The 26,172-nt window shown below is 43.5% G+C and overlaps 1 protein-coding gene across 3 annotated transcripts in view; it reads left to right on the top strand.

Moving 5' to 3' along the window:
* Nucleotides 1-26,172, top strand: part of ALMS1 (ALMS1 centrosome and basal body associated protein) — a 266,815-nt gene that overhangs the window by 191,205 nt on the left and 49,438 nt on the right. For all 3 annotated transcript variants that reach the window (XM_029594680.1, XM_029594673.1, XM_029594689.1), the window contains one exon: nt 8,875-9,045. In XM_029594680.1, the coding sequence (XP_029450540.1) occupies nt 8,875-9,045 (171 nt within the window). The remainder of the gene's footprint in view (nt 1-8,874; nt 9,046-26,172) is intronic.

A 26,172-nucleotide genomic window follows, 5' to 3' on the forward strand; every position in this document is an offset into this window, starting at 1 on the left:
AGTTTATCTAATACTGGTAGGTAATTTAATTTATACAAGTCTCACATTTGTAGAAATGCTCATTCCTAGTTACTTGCTTTAAAACAGAGCTATAGAAAAATCTTGTAAACACCCTGGCAACCTCTCTCTAGGTCCAACCTTCCAAATTTGTGATTTGTAGTAGTTCAGTTTAAATTATAACTTCAAGATACACTTGAAGATAATTTCCAACACAAGTCTAAGAAAAAAAGAACAAAAAAATATAAGAAATCAGTACCTCAATGTAAATGGAATAGTTTATTTTATATCTTGAATAAGAACTATATTCTCCCAGGAGCCTTATCAGTGTGAACCTGATTTATAAACAGGATCACATCACTGCATACAGTATGAGGTTGTCATGAATTTCCTTTATTTTAAGACCACAACTTCCAAAGAACTGCAAAACAGCAGTGCCAGGGGCTCAAGGGCAAGGTCAAACAAAGGAGAAAGAGGGCCAGCCTTGCCTTGGCCACATCTAAATATAAAAGGGTTTTGATTGAATTCCATTTGTAATAAATGTAGCTCTAAGATTTTTATTTAGAGCCAAAGGGGTAGATTTTAAGACCTGCGCGCAGGCGCGCACACATGTACACCCGATTTTATAACACATGCGGGCGCATGTTATAAAATCAGTGGTCGGTGCGCGCAAGGGGGTGCACAATTGTGCTCCTTGAGCGTGCCAAGCCGCACTGCCTTCCCCCATTCCCTCCCAGGCTGCTCCGAAATCAGAGCGGCCTGTGAGGAAACTTCCATTCCCCCTAACCTTCCCCCCCCCTCCCGCCCTACTCTAAACTGTCGTCTTCCCCCCCCCCCAAATTCTTATCATACCTTTTTCGACTGCCTGGGTCGTCAAATCCTATTGCTAAAAATGCAAAGGAACCTAATCTGCATCTGGGCTTTTTTTGCAAAGAAAGTACTATAATTGTCTTGTGTATCTCTCAATCTGTTAATTGGTGTCGTCAGGGACTCCTGCATCTCTCTTGGCACAGCTGGTAATTCTACCCTGCCTAAGTAATCAAGCATGTTTTCATTATCCACGCCAATAGGAACAGAATATAATGAAAAATAGAAATCACAGAATGACTCATTAATTTCAGCAGATGTATGACATAAAATACCCTGTGGATTATTAATGCTACCAATAAAGGAATTGGACTGCCTTCCCTTTACTACATTGGCCAACAATGAACCAGATTTGTTGCCATGCTCATAAAAGTTTTTTTGGCGAAGCACAGTGCTCTTTATTTGACATGCTTCTATGATATTTGCTATAGTCAGTTTATGATGTCTTTTCCAGCCCAACCTGTTTGTTTTGCTTCCAGCTCCTTAATCTTTCTGATTTTAGCACTGAATTATATTGATCTACAGGATAACGATAAGCAAAATCATCTAGAGCCTCCCCTTCACTATAATCATGGTTTTCAGAAGGGACAAGTTTAATTGCATCTGCCTCTACCTCTGTTAAAGTCCACTGATTGTATAATCAAGGAAATAGGATGGTGATCAGAAATAAAAGTGGGTAATATATCACAATTCACTATATATATCATATTCTATTATAGGACTTATGCCTAGAAGAATGGAACACACAGTCCTGCCCTGAAGGATTCCATTCCCTCCAAACATCTTTTAATTTAAATGTATGAATTTTGTGTAGTGCTCCAAGAGACAAGTCCTATCCAACTGATTACTCAAACAAATATTTGTCTTCCCCTAATATTAAATCTATGGAATCTGGCCAAATTTGGAAATAGGTATTCAAAAAAAAAAAATTATGTTTAGAGTTAGGACCATATATGTTAAGCAGCGTCTTGTTCCTCCCAAATAGGCTACCTTCTAAAATAACAAATCTTCCCTCAGAATCCTAAATGGATCTGTTTAATATAAAGGGTATTGACTTGTGTATAAAGATACACTCCAACTGACTTTTAGTATTATAAGATACTGAGGGGGGATATGATACAGGTTTTTAAGATCATGAGAGGTCTTGAACGAGTAGATGTGACTCGGTTATTTACACTTTCGAATAATAGAAAGACTAGGGGGCATTCCATGAAGTTAGCAAGTAGCACATTTAAGACTAATCGGAGAAAATTCTTTTTCACTCAACGCACAATAAAGCTCTGGAATTTGTTGCCAGAGGATGTGGTTAGTGCAGTTAGTGTAGCTGGGTTCAAAAAAGGTTTGGATAAGTTCTTGGAGGAGAAGTCCATTAACGCTATTAATCAAGTTTACTTAGGGAATAGCCACTGCTATTAATTGCATCAGTAGCATGGGATCTTCTTAGTGTTTGGATAATTGCCAGGTTCTTGTGGCCTGGTTTGGCCTCTGTTAGAAACAAGATGCTGGGCTTGATGGACCCTTGGTCTGATCCAGCATGGCAATTTCTTATGTTCTTATGAAAAACATTGGCTAATTGACCATCTACCCAATTTTTCATGTTCTACTTTGGTAAAATACATCTTCTATAAGAACATTATCGGAGCATTTTGGTTTTTTTGCAGAATTGAAATATTCTGACTCTTTTAATTGGCAATGAAATTCCCCTTACATTTAAGTTACCTTGTTGGTATCATTTTTGTATACCTCTCTGTGATTGTGGAATTCCATGTCTTCACAATAAAAATGATTTTGCAAAAAAAAAAAAAAAGTATAGTATATGTAACCTGGATCCTGCCATTATCAATTATCTTATGAAAATCATTGCTTGCCTATTGCCAAAAATACGCCTTTTTAAGATAAAGATATCTAAAATTCATCTTCATGACTGTGAATCTACAGTGCGCTCTCTCTATATCCAGTATTATCCTCAAATCGTTTAGAATTAAAATCTATTAACCCATTGGTCGGGGGTGGGTTATGGGAGGGAGGGCGGGGTTATGTGTTGTTGCTGGAAAATATGGAGCCAGTTGTTGTTCTTTTTGACTTGTTGTTCGTTGAGGATTGCTTATTGCCATTCTGTTACTTACAAGTCACACACGTTACATTCTGTACTGATTTTATTCTTTTGATTGCTGGTTCCTAATAAAAACCGTTTAAATACAAAAAAAAAAATCTATTAACCCAACTTTCCAATGAATAACATAACACCTCCTACCCATACAGTTGACCCGCAAAGTTATCCAGCTCATGAGAAATAATCAGAAAACACAGTACAATATATGCCCAAAAAGAAGTATTTTTCTCCGAGGACAAGCAGGATGGGTGACATCATCAGATGGAACCACGATACAGAAAACTTATGTCAAAGTTTCTAGAACTTTGACTTGCCACACTGGGCATACCCAGCACGCCCTATACCATGTGTCCACGTGGGGTCCCTCTTCAGTCTGTCTTTTTCCGCGGAGCTGCAGCATTGTAGTTGCTGAGATCTTTTTGGCCTATTTTGGAAAACCTCTCTTTTTCACTTTTTTGGGATTTTTTTTTTTTTTGCCTGCATTTGACGCCAGGTTCCTCTTGGTCCATTCCCATAGCGCTCCTAGTCAGGGTTTTCGTCGTTTGTCTGTAAGTTTCCTTTTGCGTTCAATTACCCCACATCTGTGGTGCTTTGGTGCCTGCTGGCCATCGACTCCCGCCGCCATTGATTTTGATATTGCTTCCCATTTATTTCACCCCATCATGGCCACATGTGGTTTCCGGCAATACCCTCGTGCCAAGGACCATGTCCATCACAGACCTCCATGAGGTATGTGTCCTCTCTCTGGGGGCTTCACGGGACTCTGGGGTTGCTACAAATTTGCACAGATTAACCCCAAAGTGATGTTGTCTTCAGCTCGACAAGTTGGAACAACTCTTCGGGTTAGAGAAGACCAAACCATTGGCATCAAAGGACCTCAGAGCCACACCGATGGAAATCGAGCCATCGAATTCGACGGGACCATTGGTTTCGTCAGTGTCATCAGCGGATAAGGGTGCCAAAGACTGATTACTGTCAGGCTCCTCCAGGCCGAGGACGTCAGGTTCCTTGTCATTGACCTCAGCACCAGGGAAGGACTGTGCGAAGCATCAAGAGAAGCCAAAGAAGCATCAATATTGGTCCCCATTGATGCACGGTGCCAAGTATGGGATTGCAGCAGCTCATGCTGTGGTGCCTCTGAAGCAACCCCGCGGCAAGGAGCACCAGTCTTCTGTCGGTGCCGGGAGACCGCGATGGTCTTCACCAGTCCTGATGCCAGTCACTGATCCACCTCTTGGGTCTGAAGAGGATCTGGCCACCCCTCCTTCCTCCCAGTCGCTGTTGGCATTGGCAATGTTCAAGGAGGAGCTTGAGCAGCGAGTCCAACTGGCGATTAAGTGGGTGATGTGGGGCATCGGTCCTGTGGCACTGACAGAACCAGTACCATCCATCCTAGAACTGCAATTTCAGAAGCTCAATGAACTTATCGCAGCCTCCCCCTACCGATATAGAGGTTGTTGCCTGTTCCTTGGAGGAGGAAGCTTCACCCAGGCTGGCTGAGATGCCGAGACCTCCAGCCCTCTGTCAAGTCTGCCAGTGCCTACACCTCTGAACGAAGGCCGAGCATCTAGGGCCCTATCCCCTATTGCTTGCATTGAGGATGAGGGTCCCTATGAACCTTGGGGGATGACATCGCGGAGTACGCCTTCGATGGCTCTGAGGGTCTCCCCTCAGACCTTTCTTCAGAAAAGCGAAGGAAGTCTCCACCAGAGGACTTAACCTTTGCAGGTTTTGTGAGTGTGATGGTGGAGACCATCCCATTTCAGTTACTGATGGAGGAGGATGCCAGACACAAAATTCTTGAGATCCTCCATTTTGTGGAGCCTCCTAAGGAGATTGTAGTGGTCCCAATACGATATCCTTAAGGAGTTGCTGCTGAGGTTTTGGGAACACCCCCTCACGGTGCCTCCTGTGAAAAATAAGGCTGACGGGGGTTTACCTCGTTCAGAAATCTGTTGGATTCGATAAGCGACAGCTGCACCAACAGTCGATGGTGGTCGAATCCGCCCCCAAGAGAGCCATATGTTCTCAGACCCATTCCTTGTCGCCCCTGGGGAAAGTTCACAGAGCGATGGGAGAAAGGTGTTTCAGGAAGCCAAGCTCATTGCCCGCATAGCTTCCTATCAGTTCTACATGAGCCAGAATTCACGGGACATTTGGAAGCAGGTGCAGTAGGTAGCAGCAGCAGGACACCCTCATGTTGCTGGTTCATAAGGGCCTGGAGTGTGGAAAACATGAGGTCCGAACGACTGATAATGTTTTTGAAACTGTATTGAGCGTCTCTGCAGCGGGAATCGGTGCCTGCAGAATGGCATGGCTGTGGGCCTCAGATTTCCAACCGAAGGTACAGGAATGACTCACTGATGTGTCATGTACGTGGGATAATCTCTTCGGAGAAAGAGTGAGGGACACAGAGACCGAGCTCTGGGACCTCCAGGAAGCCCTCCAACAGCTCTCTGCCAACACTCCGGACCCATTCTCCTCAGCTTCGAGGTCAGCAAGATTGGGGCAGAGGAAGTTTTTCTTTCACCATAGGAAGTACTATCCTCCTCCCCCTCGTTCCCGTCAACAACATCAGGGATCCTGCTGCTGTCCAAGGCAGCAGAAAGCCCCCAAGCCCCAGTCAGTGTCTCGGTCAACTCCAGGAATGGGGTTTTGACTGGGTCGTAGGGAGAGTAGTCCTGTTGCCTATACCTGGGATGATGGATCTGCCGGTTGGGGGCAGGCTGCAGTTCGTCATTTTATTTATTTATTTATTTAGCATTTTTCTATACTGACCTTCAAGGTTAAATACCTTATCAGATCGGTTTACATCGAACATCCCATGAACCAGTGGCCCAGTTTAACCTCAGACCAGTGGGTTCTTTCCATCATCTGCCAAGGGTCCCAACTGAACTTATTGGATGTCTCACCAAATTGCCTTCTGATCCTTTTTTGGGGTCGGTAGTGCATCAGGAGTTGTTCCTAATGGAGCTTTCTTCCCTCTTAATGGCCAGAACAGTCGAGCCTGTTCCACCAAGGCAAAGATGGTGGGGATTTTAATCCAGGTACTTCTGATTCCAAAGAAAACAGGAGGACTCCATCCCATCCTAGACCTAAGGGGTGGATTTTAAGAGCCCTGCTCGCCGGTGCACCTATTTTACATAGGCCTACCGGCGCGCGCAGAGCCCCGGGACTCGCGCAAGTCCCGGGATTTTCCGAGGGGGGCGTGTCGGGGGCGGGCCCGATCACGCGGCGTTTTCGGGGTGGGACATAGCGTTTCGGGGGCGGGTCCGGGGGCGTGGTTACGGCCCGGGGCGGTCCAGGGGCGTGGCTGCGCCCTCAAGACCCGCCCCCAGGTTGCGTCCTGGCGCGATGGCGCGCGGGGATTTACGTCTCCCTCCGGGAGGCGTAAATCCCCCGACAAAGGTAAGGGGGGGGTTTAGACAGGGCCGGGGGGGTGGGTTAGGTAGGGGAAGGTGAGGGGAGGGCAAAAGAAAGTTCCCTCCAAGGCCGCTCCGATTTCGGAGCGGCCTCGGAGGGAACGGAGGTAGGCTGCGCGGCTCGGCGCTCGCCGGCTATACGGAATCGGTAGCCTTGCACGCGCCGATCCAGGATTTTTGCGGCTACGCGCGTATCTACTAAAATCCAGCGTGCTTTTGTTTGCGCCTGATGCGCCAACAAAAGTACGCCAAATCGCGCTTTTTGAAAATCTACCCGTAAGAGTCTTTAACAGATTTGTCAAAAAAAAAAAAGAAAAGTTCAAGATGGTTTTTGTCTGAGCACTTTGATCCCCCTTTTGCAAAAAGGGGACTGGGTATGCTCCATCAGTCTCAAGGACATGTATACTCTTTTCGACATCTTCCCCAGTCACCGGACAAATCTCTGATTTGTGGTGGGAAAACAACACTTCCAGTATCAGGTGTTTCCATTCGGGCTAGCATCAGCCCCACGGATCTTCACAAAATGCCTAACTGTGGTGGCGGCGCACCTCCACAGGCTGAGTGTGCATGTTTCCCCTTATCTGGACAATTGGCTTCGTCAAGAGCACATCTCAGGCAGGGGCCATCAGATTCATGCGTTTGACCATTCAGGTGTTGGAATCACTAGAGTTCATCATCAACTACCCGAAGTTCCATCTCAGCCCATCACTTCAATTGGACATCATAGGAGCCCTGCTAGACATGGCCCACATTCTTGGGACTGATGTCTTAACAGGCTCTTTTGGCCTTCTCAAAATTTAGCCAAACTATGTAGGTGGGAACCCAAAATCACTGGTATATTGCAGAGACAATAATAATAATGATTGGGACAAAACTTGAAAGGTCCACAAGATGTCCATTAAAGATGTTAGTTTCCATAAATGAATAAAACATTTTTTGAACAGCTTTTTGAGTTCTTGTGGACTTCTCAAAATTTAAACAAAACCAGTGAATAGCACTGAGAAAATATCTTTTTAATGGGAAAGCATGGGAACCTCACTAGCTGCTGCTTCTACTAGTACATCACATGGATAGTTGTAGTCTGCAACTGGTAGAGATGGGAAGGCCTGGGGGGAAAAAACCTTTTTTTTTTTTTTTTTAAGGTTAGCAGTGGAAGAATTGGAAAGTTTTCAAAATTTCCAGTTTTTCACTTCTAGTCTTGGAGGGGGGGGGGGAGATAAAAGGTAGCAACCCCCTAAAAAAAACAAAGTTTTTTTGGTTTTTTTTCCAGGCCTTCACATTTCTAAACACAAGACTGACTGATACATACTTAAATAAGAACATAAGAAATTGCCATGCTGGGTAAGACCAAGGGTCCATCAAGCCCAGCATCCTGTTTCCAACAGAGGCCAAACCAGGCAACAGGAACCTGGCAATTATCCAAACACTAAGAAGATCCCATGCTACTGATGCAATTAATAGCAGTGGCTATTCCCTAAGTAAACTTGATTAATAGCAGTTAATGGACATCTTCTCCAAGAACTTATCCAAACCTTTTTTTGAACCCAGCTACAATAATTGCACTAAGCACATCCTCTGGCAACAAGTTCCAGAGCTTAATTGTGCTTTGAGTGAAAAAGGATTTTCTCTGATTAGTCTTAAATGTGCTACTTGCTAACTTCATGAAATGCCCCCTAGTCCTTCTATTATCTGAAAGTGTAAATAACCGTTTCACATCTACTCGTTCAAGACCTCTCATGATCTTAAAGACCTCTATCATATCCTCCCTCAGCCGTCTCTTCTCCAAGCTGAACAGCCCTAACCTCTTCAGCCTTTCCTCATAGGGGAGCTATTCCATCCCCTTTATCATTTTGGTTGCCAGTCTATCTTTGTTAGTGGGCAAAGTTATGGAAATAAAGTTGAAGGATAGCATGGTACAAGTGGATTCTAGGACCTTAGACTACATGGTTTCATGGGGAAGAGATCTTATGAAACAAATGTGATCAAGTTCTTTGATGAGGTGACTAAAGCAGTGGATGAGGATGGTGCAATGGATATGGCCTATCTGGACTAAAGTAAAAATTGACACTACTGTGAGCCTGGACTTTTAAAACTTACAGAAAATTGGTGCCAGCCCAGTTGCTTAGCATTAGTGCTGTGAGTAGAGACTTTGGTTCAGATCCTAGAGGCAGTGCCTACTGTCCCCAGGAGGATTGAGAGGTGGGGTTGTGGATTTGCAGTTGTTGTACAGCAGCAACATGTACTGATTGGCTAAAGGGGCACACATGCCAAGTTCTGGAGGAAACCATTATCCATGCTTATCAGAATGTCTGAGGTGGTTCCTATAGAATAGGAATGCAAAGGATCAAAAGGAAGCTGCTGGATCAATAAAACATCTAGATAATTGAAAAAACGAACAAAAAAGCAAATTGCAAAATATGAACACTATAAAGTATTTCCTATATGTCTACACCACTGGGTTTTTCTCTTCTGTAGGATCAAACGATGCTGTTGCTCCATATTTTCCCGTGGAAGTACTAGGTTCAAGGGACAGCGATGTTTCAGAAATCATAACCATTAAACACGAAGAAGGCATCTACAGCCGAAGAGTGGAGCCTAAGAGAGCCTGGGAAGAATTTGAGAAAACATCACAAGAAACTCTGGCAGGTGACTATAGAATCTCCCTTCTTTCAAGTATGGAAAAGAACCCTTTTTTACAAAGGGAAGCAGGATATGAAAAGAGTGTATCGCAATTAGTTTGTAATTTTGTCCTAGCTACAGTCTGGGGGATGGAAGAGTTCATGGTATACCCACATCCTTCTAGTTTTGTCACAGGTCAGTTCTTGTGATGACATGACTTTTATATATTTTTTTTAATTTGGAGACCCAGGGGGAGAAGGCGGGGAAGGGGGTTATTCTTATTAAAGCAATAAATAGATGAACCAGTTAAAAATTGTGCTGCCTGCTATGAAATCTAGGCTTGTATCTCAAAGCATAGGCTAGCTATGCTTTGTTTTTTTTTTTTAATTTATAACTGTTTGTTCCCAATATTGCATACATAGCAACAATTAAGGAAATACAGACACATTTTGCTTTCCTGATAAGCAACCCACTCACCTAACCCTTCCCCATCCCTCCAACTTCATATATAATATAAAAATCATCGCAGATCAGGATAACTGAAAAAGAAAAAAATCTCATAACCTTGGATTTAACCTGTTGGTGAAAAACTGTATAATTGCTGTTCAATATTCCATAATCATCATCCCAAACAATTGAGTCTTCCACATGTCTATGTCTGGTGGAGCCAAATCTAACCTTCGAATGAGAATGCACTGTTTAGCCAACAAACATGCTTTAATAAGTAAATATTTATATGCTCTGCCCATATCTTGTCCCCGTGTAATATGATGTAATATAGCAAATCCACCATTGATTGGAGATAGGTTTTCGAGTTATGTCCGCCAAAAGATTAATAACTGCATTCCAAAAAGCTGAAATCTTTGGACAATCCTGTAAACAATATGCTAGCGTAGCTATAGAGATAGAACATTTCCTACAATGGGCAGAATCAGTAATATGCATATGTTTAGCCCTCACTAGTGAAATTATTATTTGATGCAAAATACGGAATTATAGCTCCCGGTATAGTACTATTTCTGTGGACTTACACATTAAAGCGAAGCAAAGTCCCATACTATTTTAATCTAAATCAATATGCAAATCAGTCTTCCACACTGCTGCTAAAATGTCTAAAACATTATGTGTATCTAGATTACTTAAGGCAGGAGATATCAAGGGAAATGTCCTATCTGTAGACTTGGTAACTATAAAACTATGTGAATCCTAAATGCTGTTGACTTTCAGCAAAAGTGTAAATATTCTGTGAAACTTTGTCAATAAAATCACCTAGAACCAAACTGTATCTTCTACTCCTGTCGAAAGAGAGGATTATCTAATTCTGGTGGGAAATTAGGATTGCTACATATAGGCAGCCAATAAGATACAGTAGGAGACAATCTAAGTTTACTTCTAAACAATCTCCACGTTTTACACATAAAGGGCCAGATTTTAAGCCCTACACGCGCCGGGTCTGTTTTATAAAGGCCCGGCGATGCGTGTAAAGCCCCAGGACATGTCTGAGTCCTGTGGTTTTACAAAAAGGGCAGGGCCAGAGGCCTCTGGCACAGTGGGCATTTGCCGCTGTCAGAGGATCGCATGTCAGCAGGCTGCCGGCATGCAGAACTTGGGCATGCGCAAAAGGTAAGATAGAGGTCAGGGGGTTAGAGTGTGGCTAAGGGAAGGGTGAGAAGGTTAGAATAGGGGGAAGGGAACGGGGGAAGGGCGTTGGCGCACACAAGATGCACTAGTGTGCACCCCCTTGTGCGCGCTGACCCCCAATTTTATAACATGAGCGCGCCTGCGTGCACATGTTATTAAATCGGGTGGACATGTGTGCGCGCCCGCGCATAGGTTTGAAAATTTACCCCAAAACGCATCATATCCTGTCCTAGAATAGTATCCAGAAGATCTCCCAGTCTGGCATAAATTAAGAACTTTATCTATTGTTTAAAAACCCTTATTTTCTAAAGCAAATTCCACATTGTCACTGTTACCCACTAACCAGTCTCCCAGTACCCTCAGATTGCTAGCCAAATTGTAGAATCTAAAATTTGGGAATCCCAAACCTCCCTCTTCTCTAGGCAACTTCAACTACAACAAAGATGTTCTTGCCCACTTTTTGCGCCAAAAACAAAATGGGTGCATGCAGATTCAAGCCTCCTAATGTCAAATCTTGACCAATACAAAGACAGCATCTGCATGAGGTACAACACTTTAGGCAATATTACCATTTTGATAAGAGCTAATCTTCCTTCAAGGATAACGGGAAGTGCATCTAACTCTCTAAAGAATTCTGACACTTTCTAATTAGTGATGGTACAGTAGAGAAATGCAACTGCTTAGGATCTTTATAACTACGTATGCCCAAATATTTAAGAGTACCCAACTGCATTTGAAAGGAAAGTCCCTCCAGGATCCCCACAACTCATCTAAAATGCCCAGAGCTTAAGTCTTATCTAAATTAAGCTTGAAACCAGATATTTGCCCAAATTGAGCTATGGTGTTTAAAGCTATCAGGAGAAGGGAATGTGCAACAGATAACAGTAATAAAAGTTCATCTGCAAACAATAAGGTCTTCATCTCACCCTTCCCCAGGGGAATACCCTTAACTCCCTCAGCTGAATTCAGTAAATACACCAGAGGTTCCAATGATAAGATGAAAAGTAAAGGTGATAATGGACATCCTTGTCTCATTTCCCTTAACAGCAGGATAGCCTCAGAGAATATCCATTAGTCAGCAATCTCACAGTGGAATTAGTGTATCAAAATATTAATTGTCGCTAAAAATTGCCCTTGAAAACCATACTTTGATAAGACCAACTTTAAAAATTTTCAAGAGACCCAACTGAATGCCTTTTCAGCATCACATTCAATTAGCAATGGGTCTGATATCAATGTTTGGTAACAAACTTCTAGGGCTAGAAATACTTTTCAAAAGTTCATAGTAGACTTCCTGTCCACACAAAACCCACTTGATCCTTAGAAATCAAAGAGTTGACTATAAATCGTAAGCGAGTGGCTAGAATCTTTGCATACAGCTTGATATCCAAATTAAGATGTGATATAGGCCTATAACTAGCAGGATAAGAAGTCTTTCCCACTCTTGGGCATTAGTGTAATAATTGCTTCCCCAAGCACAGAGGGAAGACAAGGGATATGTAGGTAATACATTGAAAAGCTCACATAAAGCCCCTCCAAGATGCTCCTTCAGAGTTTTAAAAAATCCAACATCTAAGCTATCTGGGCCTGGAGTCTTCAAACTGGCCATTTCTGCTATTGCTATTGAACCTCATTTTTTGTGATTGGAGAATTAAACGTATGTAATGTCTGCACCAATATTGTTGGCAAATGTACATTTTGCAAGAACTCTACACATTTTTCCATACTTTCATCTGAACTTTGATTCAAAGAAGAATCGAATTCTCAAAATACCTTATTAACCTCTTTAGATTGGGTCTATAAGTTACCATGACTGTCATGTGAAAGAGGAATAAAGCTAGTAGACCTTTGTCTTCTAACTTAGACCTAGATTACTCATTTTGCTATAAATATAGCAAAAATCGTACCAGCGATTATTTAAAAAAAATAAAATAAAAAAGAGTCATGGTTAGGCTAATTTTCCTGATACTGCATCGCATAGGTATTTACCTCAATGCACGATAAGATTATCGCAACTCATGTTATTTTCATATGGTACACTGATTTATTTATCGCAGTCACATTAGCAGCTGAAAAGGATTTTATTGTGAATGGCAGTTCAGGCTGCTGGCAAGAGAGAGAGAGAGAAGTAGATTTGTACTGTGTTCTCTGTACCTAGCTTGATGCTCTCTCTCTACCTAGCTGAGTCAAGTTAGTTAGAGAGCAAAGTGTAAAAATCTGTTCTTTTTCTGTAAAACTGTCACCCCCAAGATCATAATGCCTCCTCTTATAGTGGTATAAAAAGTTCAATTATAAGTGATCTCCATAGAGGCGCGCTCTCTCGCTCTCTCTCCTCCCCACTCCCTCCCGAACCGCGATTTGCAATAAATCTCGTTTTGGACATAACGCACAGCTATCGCAGACCTAACGCACAGAAAAAAGGTGTAGTTATTTCCGGCGTTAAAACCTGCGTGGCTGTGCATTACTTTATTGCATGCAACATTAACTGGTCCTCGTTTCCATTTACTCCACCCAAACTCCTCCCACTCGACTACTAGTTTTAAATTTGCATACACATTTCACGATGTGGTATTGCATGCGTTATGATGAGATTTGATGAATGACCCTCTAAGTTAGCCAGCAACTTCCCAGCTTTATTGCTGAATAAGTAAAGTTTATGTTTAAAAACAGGAATGGTATGTTGATCCCTAAGTGTAAGAAATCATTCAGAGTTCTTTGGACTTATTTATATTGCTCTTGAGCAATGGGAGAACGCTTAAGCGCCCTCAACCTTTTCCCCAAAGGCAAAATATCCTTATTTAATATCTTTCTTTTATGGGCCACATAGTCTGATTTCTCCCTGCAAAACCGCCTTCGCCGTTTCCCAGAACAAAAGCGGATTATTTCTAAGTTCCTTATTGCAGTCAGAGAATATTTTCCAATTCTCTACTAGGAAAGTTGGAAGTTCAATATTTCTGTGTATGAAGGGAGGCATTTGCCACATGGTAGACTTACTTTCCTAGAGATTTATCTCAAAAACACCTAAAACTGGACAGTGGTCAGAAATAACTAGATCTTAAATAGACACTCGTTGAAATTTGGAGAAAAGTTCCCTTGAAATTAGCAAATAATCAGTATGGGTTTTTGTAAGATGAGCCCTTGCTTGGTGTGTAAAGTCATAAGAACATAAGAAATTGCCATACTAGGTCAGACCAAGGGTCCATCAAGCCCAGCATCCTGTTTCCAACAGAGGCCAATCCAGGCCATAAGAACCTGGCAAGTGCCCAAAAACTAAGTCTATCCATGCTAGTAATAGCAGTGGCTACTTTCTAAGTCAACTTAATTAATAGCAAGTAATGGACTCCTCCAAGAACTTATCCAATCCTTTTTTAAACCCAGCTACACTAACTGCACTAACCACATCCTCTGGCAACAAATTCCAGAGTTTAATTGTACGTTGTGTGAAAAAGAACTTTCTCCGATTAGTTTTAAATGTGCCACATGCTAACTTCATGGAGTGCCCCCTAGTCTTTCTATTATCCGTAACTGAACATGAGAGCATAAAAATTCCACTCCCTTTCCTTTTCCCATTTCTTGCCCAGGACCACTAGGAATTCTGTCTGATAAAGCAGTGGTTCTCAACCTTTTTCCCATCGTGACACCTTTTTCCCTTCGTGACACACTGTTCATTACAATTCACGGTGGAAATACAAATAAAGGTCCAGTATTATTTTTATTGTTAAGAAGGACCCAAGGGAAAGATACACATTCTGTCTGAACAGAAATTGCATAAATAATAAACATCCCACACCAAAACAGCATCAATCTCCAGTACTCAAACAGTAAAAACCTTACCTAAGAAAAGGCAAAACTGAAAATATTACACCAGGCCTTAAGACACCAATACACCTCCTATTAGGAAAACGGAACAAGCCAGGCTACTATAGAGCTCTACACAGAAACTACACGCCAGCAGAAAACCTCACCTGAATCACATGTGTTGACCCTCACCTAACAAAGAATAAAGAGACCAAAACGCATAACTAGAAGGATGCAGAAAAAACTGAATTGGAAACCGCAACAAGCCAGAGTCTCTGTATGCAATGCAACAAAGGAAAAAGAGAAACATTACCAGTCCTTATAAAACAAATCAAGAAATATAAAATCAGTAGCTGCAAAACCAAACTAACAAAAGTAACAGATTATTTTAAAACAGCTGATGAATGGAATATCCAATAATTAAAAACTCATATCAAAAATTTCTAGATGCCAATAAAATATTTCAAACTAGCAGACACAAAGGCCCAGTAATGAAAAATAATAAGGATACAAAAAATGTTTTGCACTATATACCTGGGAACATTTGATATCCAGGTGCCCTGAGATTGTTTTGAATTAGCAGGAGGAGGGATGGTTTGCTTGCAATTTTCTCCTCTCTCTCTCTCTCACACTGGCTCTCAATCGCGCACATATACACATGTTTTTTCTCTCTCACTTATATAGGCTCTTAATTACACATTTACACACATATGCTGTCTGTCTTTTCACGCTTACACACACAGTCTTTCAATCACACACATACATGCTGTCTTTTTCTCTCACACACAGACTCTCATTCACATGCTTACACACATGCTCCTTCTTTTCTCTCATTTACACACAGGCTCTCAATCACATACTTACATGCTCCCTCACCTAAACCAGCTCTCAATCACACACAGGCTCTTAATCATACATACACATGATCTCTCCCACATGCAGATGAGAATGAATTTACTCAATCCTACATTTAAGAAGTAATATCTCAAAGAGATAGTAACTCAATAATATACCTGGACTTGACCAACATTACTCAAATAATGATTTTATTTATGAAATTGTAACCGAACTTTATTGGCACCTGTTAGAATGTACGATATCCTACATTTACTTTCCTTAGTCTATGTGCTTATTTGTAAACCGTTGCGATGGTATATAACTTAGTGACGGTATAGAACAGTTTTTAAATAAATAAATAAATAAATAAATAAATAAATAGGGTCTCAATTACACACACACACACATACTCTTTCACACAAACAGGTTTTCAACCACAAACGTACACAAACAGGTTCTCAATCATACACTTACATTCATGCTCTCTCTCACACACAGGCCCTCAATCACACACTACTCTCTTTCACATATACAGGCCATCAATCATTCACATACATGCTGTCTCACTCGCGCGTGCACACACACACACACACACGATGTCAAACGCACATGCTTTCTCATTCACTCACTCTCTCCCCCCACCCCCGAACTAGTGGCAGCAGCAGCCTCCTCCACTTTCAGCCCTCGCGGAGAAAGGAATCCCATCGGCCGTGGGGGTTGACGTTGTTCCTAGTTTTACTCCGAGCCGCGCTGCTCATTCTTCAGGCCGTGCCTCTCTTCTCTTCTTCGAGCCGATGCTGCCCATACTAACATGGTCTTTTCTTCCCGTGCACGCACCTGCTGCTCACCACTTCCTCTTCCGGGCCACAGGGAAGGGCGAGAAGAACAGAGCATGCTGGTGCCGCTGACTCCAGCTGACCTGCCTCGTTCCGCCCCGGGCTCTCAACATTTTAAGCCCAGGCGAAGGACCTATTTCACTGGGCTAGGGGGTGCAGCTGGATCAGCGGGGGACCGAGAAGTGTGGCAACACACCTGCATGTGCTTGGCGACACACCGGTTGAGAACCGCTGCCCTAGACCATTGGAAGAATTATGGCATCAGCTACTTCATCTCATGCAGCTCCTTGATTTAGGCAATCTTGATGACATCAGCTGTCCAAGGCACCAAGGCCTTGAGAGTGGAGCTCTGCACAGCCTGCGGCAGATGGAAATCAAGGGAGCTAAGCAAAGTTTTATCCACAGCCGAGACCAATGCTCTCCTGTTAGCCCTGGCAACATGGGCATTCATCCCCAACACTGATGTAGGAGCCACAAACTTGTCAATGGTATGCTTTCTCAAGGAAGGGAAGGACTCAGGGATAAGTCCTAATCTTTCCTTTCCTTTTGAGAGGCATATAGAATGAAGAAAATAAGAATTCTGAAGGAAATGTCAGGGCACAGCAGAGTGGCTGATCATGCCACCATCTTGCTCCTCCCCGTCCCATCTCCATTTTTATTTTTCTTCTTTGTAACTGGAAGGCACACAGTACTCCCAAGCTTCTGAATGCTAAATAATAGTTTCTCTCCAAGACAGACCTTGTCAACACTTATCTGTAAGCTACTGAGGATACCCAAGCTCATGTATTGTACTATGATAGCCTTTCCCTGCCCTCACACTTAAGATTATAAGGTTTGTCCTATGCTTTTTAGAATGTGGGCGCATTCAAAGCATTCAGAAGAGACAGACTTAATATAAGATGGTCTCCAACATCATCACTGAAGCAAATCATGAAGTCTCACACCAGAAAGACTGCTTGGCCTGTTCTGGTTTTATTTTGTTTGTTTTTTGGGTTTTTTTAAATACCTACAGTTGTCCATACATGGACTGCTTTTCTGTGTCTGCTTCATGCAAGATCGCTATCAAAAGATAGTGACTTTTTAATGTTAAATCCCTTTGTGCTTTTGATATTGCTGGAAATATGGTGCCTTGCTTTTAAACAAATAGTCTTTGTGGCATCTTTTAAGGCATCTTTTTGAAGAACTAAGAGGGTCTCTTGTGCATGATAAAACAAGCCTCTGATGTGCTTATACTTTCCCCATAACTTGCAGTAACCTCATGCTCTTTGTTTGTACGAAGCCCGTACTCTCACATTCCATGCTCACACTTTTCTGCAGTTTGAATCTGGGACTTTGAAAGAAAAGGAGTTGATGGTCTAGAAATTCAGGTGACAGCTGCTAGCTACAGCATTGTAGGAGGCTCTTGCTTGAGAATTTAGGCCTCACAACATAGAGGGCTCTGAATCCTTTAGGCTTGAAGCATGGGACTTACCTGTGCGAGCTTGAGTTAAATGTTTATAAAAGTGAGTACTTGCTGGGTGCCATGTGTTTGTCACAAGTTCTTTTGCTGCCACTTCACTATGTACCTGTACTCTCTGGTACTGAAAAGGCATTGTTTTTTTAACTCTTCATTTAAAAGGACATTTTGATATGCTGTTAAGAAATAAACTGCTAATGCTAGTACATGAACAAGGAAAGAGCAAGAAGCTGGAGTCACTGCTGAAAGAGAGAATAGTGAACTATCTACAGTCTGGAGAATTGATGGACCAGAGGCAGCATGGATTCACCAGGGGAAGATCCTGTCAGACAAATTTGATTGACTTTTTTGACTGGGTAACCAAGGAATTGGATCAAGGAAGAGCACTAGATGTCATCTACTTGGATTTCAGCAAAGCTTTTGATACGGTTCCGCACAGGAGACTGGTGAATAAAACGAGAAGCTTGGGAGTGAGTGCCGAGGTGGTGACCTGGATTGCAAATTGGTTGACGGACAGAAGACAATGTGTGATGGTAAATGGAGCCTTCTCTGAAGAGAGAGCGGTTTTAAGTGGTGTACCGCAAGGATCGGTGTTGGGACCGGTCCTGTTCAATATCTTTGTGAGCGACATTGCGGACGGGATAGAAGGTAAGGTTTGTCTTTTTGCGGATGACACTAAGATCTGCAACAGAGTGGACACGCCGGAAGGAGTGGAGAGAATGAGACGGGATCTAAGGAGACTGGAAGAGTGGTCGAAGATATGGCAGCTGAGATTCAATGCCAAGAAGTGCAAAGTCATGCATATGGGGAGTGGAAATCCGAATGAACTGTACTCGATGGGGGGGGAAAGGCTGATGTGCACGGAGCAGGAGAGGGACCTTGGGGTGATAGTGTCTAATGATGTGAAGACAGCGAAACAATGCGACAAGGCGATAGCAAAAGCCAGAAGAATGCTGGGCTGCATAGAGAGAGGAATATCGAGTAAGAAAAGGGAAGTGATTATTCCCTTGTACAGGTCCTTGGTGAGGCCTCACCTGGAGTACTGTGTTCAGTTCTGGAGACCGTATCTACAAAAAGACAAAGACGACCAGGAAGGTGGAGGATCTTCATCGGATGACGTACGAGGAGAGATTGAAGAATCTAAATATGTACACCCTGGAGGAAAGGAGGAGCAGAGGTGATATGATACAGACTTTCAGATACTTGAAAGGTTTTAATGATCCAAAAACAACGACAAACCTCTTCCATAGGAAAATAATCAGCAGAACCAGGGGTCACGATTTGAGGCTCCAGGGAGGAAGATTCAGAACCAATGTCAGGAAGTATTTCTTCACGGAGAGGGTGGTGGATGCCTGGAATGCCCTTCCAGAGGAAGTGGTGAAGACCAGAACTGTGAAAGACTTCAAAGGGGCGTGGGATAAACACTGCGGATCCATAAAGTCAAGAGGCCGCCAATGAAGAGTGGGTGACTCGCCAGAATGATGGCTATTGACACAATACCCTTATTAAATAAACATACACATGCTTACTGTGACTCCTACATCGCTCTAAGCTTCAACAGCAAGAGGTAATGGAAAAAAGGATTTGCACTCACAAAGAGGGGAGTAGCTGGCTTGTTACGGCGGTTACTACCCCAAACCAAATATGCCTGATACTTCACTTTCAATGCATATACAGCATAGCTCTCTGCTTCAATGACAGGGGAGAAGAATAACTGATACTTCACACATCCAGCAGAGCTCTCTGCTACAACGGCAAGGGAGAAGAAAAAGGGTTCGCACTCAAAAAGCGGAGAGTAGCTGGCTTGTTACGGCGGTTACTACCCCAAACCAAATGTGCCTGATACTTCACTTTCCATGCATATCCAGCATGGTTCTCTGCTTCATCGGCATGGGAGAAAGACTGATACATCACGCATTTCCAGCATAGCTCTCTGCTTCAACGGCAGGGGAAAAAAAACAAACCAAAAACAAAAACAAAAAACTGATGCTTCACGCATATCCTGCATAGCTTCAACGACAGGGGTGAAGAAAAAAAAAGGATTCACAATCACAAAGCAAGGAGTAGCTGGCTTGTTACGGCGGTTACTATCCCAAACCAAATGTGCCTGATACTTCACTTTCAATGCATATCCAGCATGGCTCTCTGCTTCAACGGCAGGGGAGAAAAAAAAAAAAAAAAAAACCAACAAGGGCTGTACAACATAGTCTAGGTAAAACAAATAAGCATGGGTGTAGCTTGCTTATCGCGGCGGTTACTGCCCCTACTACCCCTAACTAATCAAGCTAGATATTTCACTTGGATGCAGCTCCATCACTGCTCTCTACATTAATGGTGGGGGTGGAAGGGGAATAGAACAAGGAGCTAAGAGAAACAGATAAGAATGAGAGAGAAAATGTGTGAGGCTTGCTGGGCAGACTGGATGGGCCATTCGGTCTTCTTCTGCCGTCATTTCTATGTTTCTATGTTTCTATATGTTTCTGTGCATGCTTACCTAAATGAGAGGCAACAACCTATAACTCCAGTGTGTCAAAGATGCTTAATTATAGGATGTAGATATTGTGTAATCTTACTTCAGTCCCTTTCTGCACTTTATAAATGCAATGGAGTTGTTAAATAAGAGCATGGATTGCTAATGTTATAAACAAGCTGTGTTCAAATATTTCAGCTCTGAACACCATAGCACAGAACATTAATCTTCACAATTTTTAGGTGGGGGCCATTTTGGCAAAAAAAACAAAACAAACTTCAGTGTGAGAGCCAGGATCATTGCCAGACAAAGTGGCAGTTCTCTTGGGCAAGAAGGATCTCCTTCCAATAATGCGGCCAGTCCAGGGAACGAGGGAGGGTCCATTTATATCATGTAGTCAGACCAGCTGCTCAGGTGCACTCAGATCGACTTATATAGCTAAAACAAAGTAAGATTTCCCCCCCCCCCCCATCAAGCTTGTATCCCCTTTCTCACCCAACCCACCTCCACCAATAAACTCTCCTTAACACACGCTCTTCACTCAATGAACCTTCTCCCCAACCCCATCCCAACTAGTCTCAACCTCCCCCACCTGTCAGCCACTATCATTCTCTCCCCATCCCCATTCCCTTCAAACCGGCTTTTCCCCCAGTTTGTTTATCCCACTCTTGCCTTCTCACAGGCTTGCAGTTGGCACTGCATCCAGAACAATTGTTCTGTTTGGGGTTTTTTCTGTCCTCACATGGCTATCAGTGAGCTTGAGTAGAACGGTACCCAGACTTCTATGTTCTCACTGGCTCATGAGAATTGTGCAGGAGTTCAGGCGTTATATAATTAAAACGGTCTGAGAACCCTGTGATGCCAAAAGTAAATAGAACAGCTCTTCCAAGAGGCAGTGTGGCAGCAAGCCTCTTGAGAAGATGGGGCAAGTGTGTGTATTGGGAAAAGAGAGTCAGGGAAGCCACACATAAGGTCAGTGGGCACCACCACTGGTTCCCGAGCCTTACAGTGAAGATCACCGGTATAGAAGGTAACACTGAGCTGCCAAGTGAAAGTGGGACAGGCTAAGTCAGTCTTGCTTCTTTATAAGGAATCTAAAATCTTCATGATGAATTTCATACATTTAAAAAAAAGGCTGCCTTTCAAACTAACCATTTCTGGAATTGGCTGGGTTTATTTTTAGCAGGTTTGGGCAACAGCATTTTAGATCTCGGCAGGTTCTCTCTTTGAAGTTTTGTGATCCCATGGTCACTAGGAATCAATATTGCTCATAAGCTCTGTGTGGCTAAATAAATTTGTAACAGATTTACACACATGTTAACAACTAAAATGAGTTTATTGATTGGTCTTAGCGAGTGTCAAGGCAAGTCTTTGAGTCAGTAAAAATATTTACACTTGGTCCTAGTGAAAGGTCATTTTCCGTCAGTAAGTAGACTGAATTAGCCATGCTGTCTGGGTGATGTCATCCGATGGCACACTATGCAGAACTCTCTCTCCAAGACTACAGAGCTTTGCTCTGCTGCACATGTGCGAAAGTTCCCGCGCAATTGTGTTCTGTGATGACTCCTCAGTTCCATTTTTTCTGCACTTCGCACAGCTGTGTAGAAGCTCCTCTCCATATTTTTTCTCCTCAGTAATATTTTTTCACTGTTGCTCAAGCAACAAACAACACTTTTCAGTGCTAAAATGTTCAAGAGGCCTGGCTTTAAGTATTGCCAGTGTGGGCATATCATGTCTGTAACTGATGAGCATAACTGTTGTTACATCTGTCTGAGCATTGACCATGATCAGACCACATGTCGAGATTGTGGTCGTATGTCCCCATGAGCACAGTGCCAGAGAGCCAAAAAAATCACTTATCTGTGAGAGGAAGAAGGGGGCTCTTTGGCATCTGGCAGTTATGCCCCTTCACAGAGGCGCTTGACTTACTCTTCCCCGGGCCCGAAGAAACATCACCTAGACTCACAAAGGAGGGCTGCATCTATGGAGCCGTCAACGAGTGCTCTGAGGCATGAGGCAAAACATCCAGAAAATTGTAAGCCTACCCATCTATCAGTATTGGGTGAAGCAACTGGGGACTGCATCGTACAAATGCCAAAACTCCCAGTCATGTGCCGGTTTCGAATTCCAAATCTGCTGATTTGCGGTGCCTGAAGCAGTCTGTGCTGATTCAGATGGAGTCATCCACCTCGATGCACCATGCATCTCAATACAACGATAGCAGGAAAGTGTCGAAGACCGTGCACAGGGCAAAGCACGTGCTGACACATGAAAAGCGTCAATGTCAGGACACTTGGAAGGTTGGCTGTGACACTTTGACACACGGTCACAATGCGTCTATGCAATGTCGTGACACATGTGCACTGTCACAACGCACCAAAGCAAGCACAAAGTGCTGTATCTAAACTTACCACGCAAGACTTCGACGCAGGCCTCGACCCCGAAGCATCTGGGACCTCCCAGCAAGGGAGATGAGAAGCTAGCTGCGCCTGCATCAGACTCAGTGCCAGACCAGCCTGCTCCAAAGCAGAGGAAGAAGCAGGAGAGTCCTTCTACTCCAACTAACCCTTTTCAGGAAACTGGAGCCCATCCTTGATACATTTTCTAACCAACCTTGGTCATCGCTGTCCAGACTACAGTCTCATCAGCTCTGCTTCCTCATCGCAAATTGATCAATGGGTTTATTCGGATCTCTCAGCAAGTCGTTCACTCTGCAGGAGGAACTTTATCCATGAGATAAACGTCCTGGGCCATAACCGTTAGAGTTCAATTCATGGCAGCGGATGTCTGACATTATTTTGGCAGCTGTTCAACGACCCCGCAGACACTTAATGGAAAATTCTCCACATAGAGAAATAGGATACAGCTCCTCCCTTATCGCCAGTATCCCGTTCCAACCAGGCCATGCACAGACATCTCTCATTATCCAAAATCTCTACTTTCTTGCATCGTTAGGTGCCACTGCCTTTTCTACCTGAGCACACTGGGGAATGGTCTCCTAAGAGAACGAATTGACCGCAACCTCAAGGGGTACATAGCCTGCCCCTCTCCTATGCAGTCGGACCAGCAGAGTAAGTTCTTCTGGATCATTCTCCAACTAGCTTTACTGGCATTCCTTCGGACACCCAGAGGACTCACTGGAACATTCATTGCCTTCGGAGGAACTCACTTATTCAAGATTCTTAGAGAAACTGGGCATAGCATTAAATGTAGAAGTCTGTAAGATTCCTGATCCATGTACAGAGCTTTTCGGCATTTTGAAAATCCTGGACATCCCATCAGAGCCCACAGCACTGCCGTCACATGCGGTGCTGGACTCTGTGTTAACCAAGTCCTGGGAGTCCCTGTATTCTGGTCTTCCAGTCTCAAGGAAATTAGACCTCAAATTTCACCTTAGAAAATCTTCTGCTTATGGCGTAGTACATTTGCCTCATGCTTCAGTAGTGGTGGAGTCTGCCATGAAGAGAGCAAAAACATTGAGGCTTCATTCTAATGCTATCCAGGGAAAAGATCACAAGCTGTTAGATGACTTTGGACATAAGGTCTTCCAAAGCTCCATGTTGACATAAAGAATAGAGCAGCACCAATTCTATATAGTGCAGTAATTTTATGAGTGTCTCCAACAGCTGATGACCTTCATCTGATCGGAAACAGGACAACAGATGATACCACAACCTCTCCATGACCTTGAAGATTGTCTCAGATATCTACTTTGGGCCATTATGAATCATTTGAAACTTCTTCCAATACTTTTGCAATGTTCATTGCGGCTCATCGTATGGCATGGCTACGAGCTAGCTATAACAGAGAAGAAGTACACGAAAAGCTGGCAGACCTACCATGCCTAGGTAGCAGTTTGCTCAGAGACAAACTTGAGAGATGGTTTCCCATATCAAGGAGCAAAATGACGCAGTGCAATCATTGTCAACTTCTTCAGAAACCCTGGGAATATCTAAAAGTTATTATTCCCAATACAGGAAACCATTCTACCAGCGGAAGTCTTACAAGCAGTTTTGCCATACTTGATGCATTCATATCCTCAGACAATGCAATCCCACAGCCGTCAAAGGGAACTGCAGGCAGCAAAAGCAGGCTTCCAAGTTTCAACTGTTGGGTTTGAGGCATAGTGTGGACTCTTAGTCGCAGTGGTGATGACTCCTCCCAGGGGGAGGGACCCCGTGGGGAACCCCAGCGATAGGCTAGACTCAGAGAGCAGACACTGGAGATGGAAAGCTTTACTGTACTGCTGTAGAGAGATGTTAATAGTGGAGGAAGAGATGGCACTGAAGTCCAGCAAGGTGCCAATAAGCTCAGACAGCCTCAGATGAAGTAGTCTCACCCAGATGTACAAGGTTGGTAGTGTTCCGCAGAGCGGGATAAGCCAAACCTGGTGGGTGGAAATGGAGAGCTGGATCATATAGATACTCACTGAAGAGTAGTGCAGGAATCCTCCTGGTAGATGGTGAAGGTGGGACCCGAGGTCCGTGGTACTGATACTCTGTGCTGGATAGGCCCTCAAGGAGCGAGTACCTGGAAGCACAGATTCCTGTAAAGAGAAGAGAGACCCCCGAGGAGCAGTTGTCTAATTAGTAGGAGTAACCCCGAAGGGTAGTTGGAAGTGAGAGGCCCCCGAGGAGCGGGTGCCCAGAGCTTCTTCAGGAGCGAGATACCCCGGAGGGTAGCAAGGAGTCTAAACATGCAGCTTAGAAGCGGTCAGCGTAGCTTAAACCGAAGTCCTTGCTAACTCGTTCGTTAGGATCAGAGCAGAGGCTTAAATACCCGGAGGTATTGACATCATGCAGTGGGGACGCCCCCGAGGTTCCCGCCATGACGTGTAGATAAGCGTAGGCAGCGTGCACATGCGCGCCCTAGGAAGCCACGGGAAGGAGCATGGCGGACGGGGACGCCCATGTTGAGTTGGAGTCACCGAGGGTTTCGGCACTCAGCACCGGAAGCAGCCATCTTACCCATGGAGGAGGAGAAAAGCAAAAAAAGAGGTGAGGCAGAGCGGTCGCAGCTGTCTGCGACCGGACGCAACATCAACAATCTTTTTGAAACAGAAACAGCCACAGCCTCACCTTCCAGTAGGGAGAAGACTCTTCCATTTTTATCCAGCATGGGGGCAAATAACAACAGACAAATGAGTGCTCGTTATAGTACAGCAGGGTTACCATCTGAATTTCACCAACTATCCTGTTCATCCCCATCAAATTGCCCTGTCCACAGGACTCCTCGCAAATAGGCCTTTTGAATCAAGAGGTACACAAGCTTTTGGAGTAGAAGGCCATTCAAGTAATACCAAAGGACTGGGTCAACACAGGCTACTACTCCCAGTACTTCCTGATTCCAAAGCAATCAAGGGTTTGTGTCCCATCCTGGACCTTAGATCCCTCAACAAGCACCTTCAGAAAGAAAAGTTCAAGATGACTTCGCTCAAGTCCATTTTATTCCTTATTCAACCCAATGATTGAATGTACTCTCTAGATCTGAAGGATGCATATTTATTTATTTATTTTATTTAAATTCTTTTAATATACCGATGCTCAAGACCAGGTCTTATCGTACCGGTTTACAATAAACTAGGGGGTAAACCAGTTAACACTGAGAGCGAAAGTTACATTACAACAGGGAATGTGGAACAAGGTTGTTAGAAAAAAGGGATAGATTAACAATTTCTAACTGGAGAGCAGTGCATGTAAGCAGAGAACAATTGCTTATATGGTAAAATTATATACAATATACACAGAGCATACACTCACATCCTGATCTACTGGTCGTGTTGGCAATAACTCTGCTTCCAGACGGATTCTAAACACTATCAGTACAAGGTACTGCCCTTTGGCTTCTCATCTGACCCCAGAGTCTTCACGAAATGTTTAGTGGTGGCCGTGGCTCACCTATGTCAAATGGATACGACGTTTTCCCTATCTGAATGACTGACTCATAGTTTCTCCAAACCTGGCGGCCATACCTACAGGTGACCATTCAATGCCTAGAAAATTTGGGATTCCTGATAAATTACAAGAAGTCAATACTCAAACCAATTCAGGTGATGCAGTTTAAAAGGGCTAAGATAGACTCATTCAGTCAAGGGTTTTCCTACCAAAGGACAGGAC

Source organism: Rhinatrema bivittatum, chromosome 1 (assembly GCF_901001135.1).
Source record: "Rhinatrema bivittatum chromosome 1, aRhiBiv1.1, whole genome shotgun sequence".
NCBI classification, from domain to species: Eukaryota; Metazoa; Chordata; class Amphibia; order Gymnophiona; family Rhinatrematidae; genus Rhinatrema; species Rhinatrema bivittatum.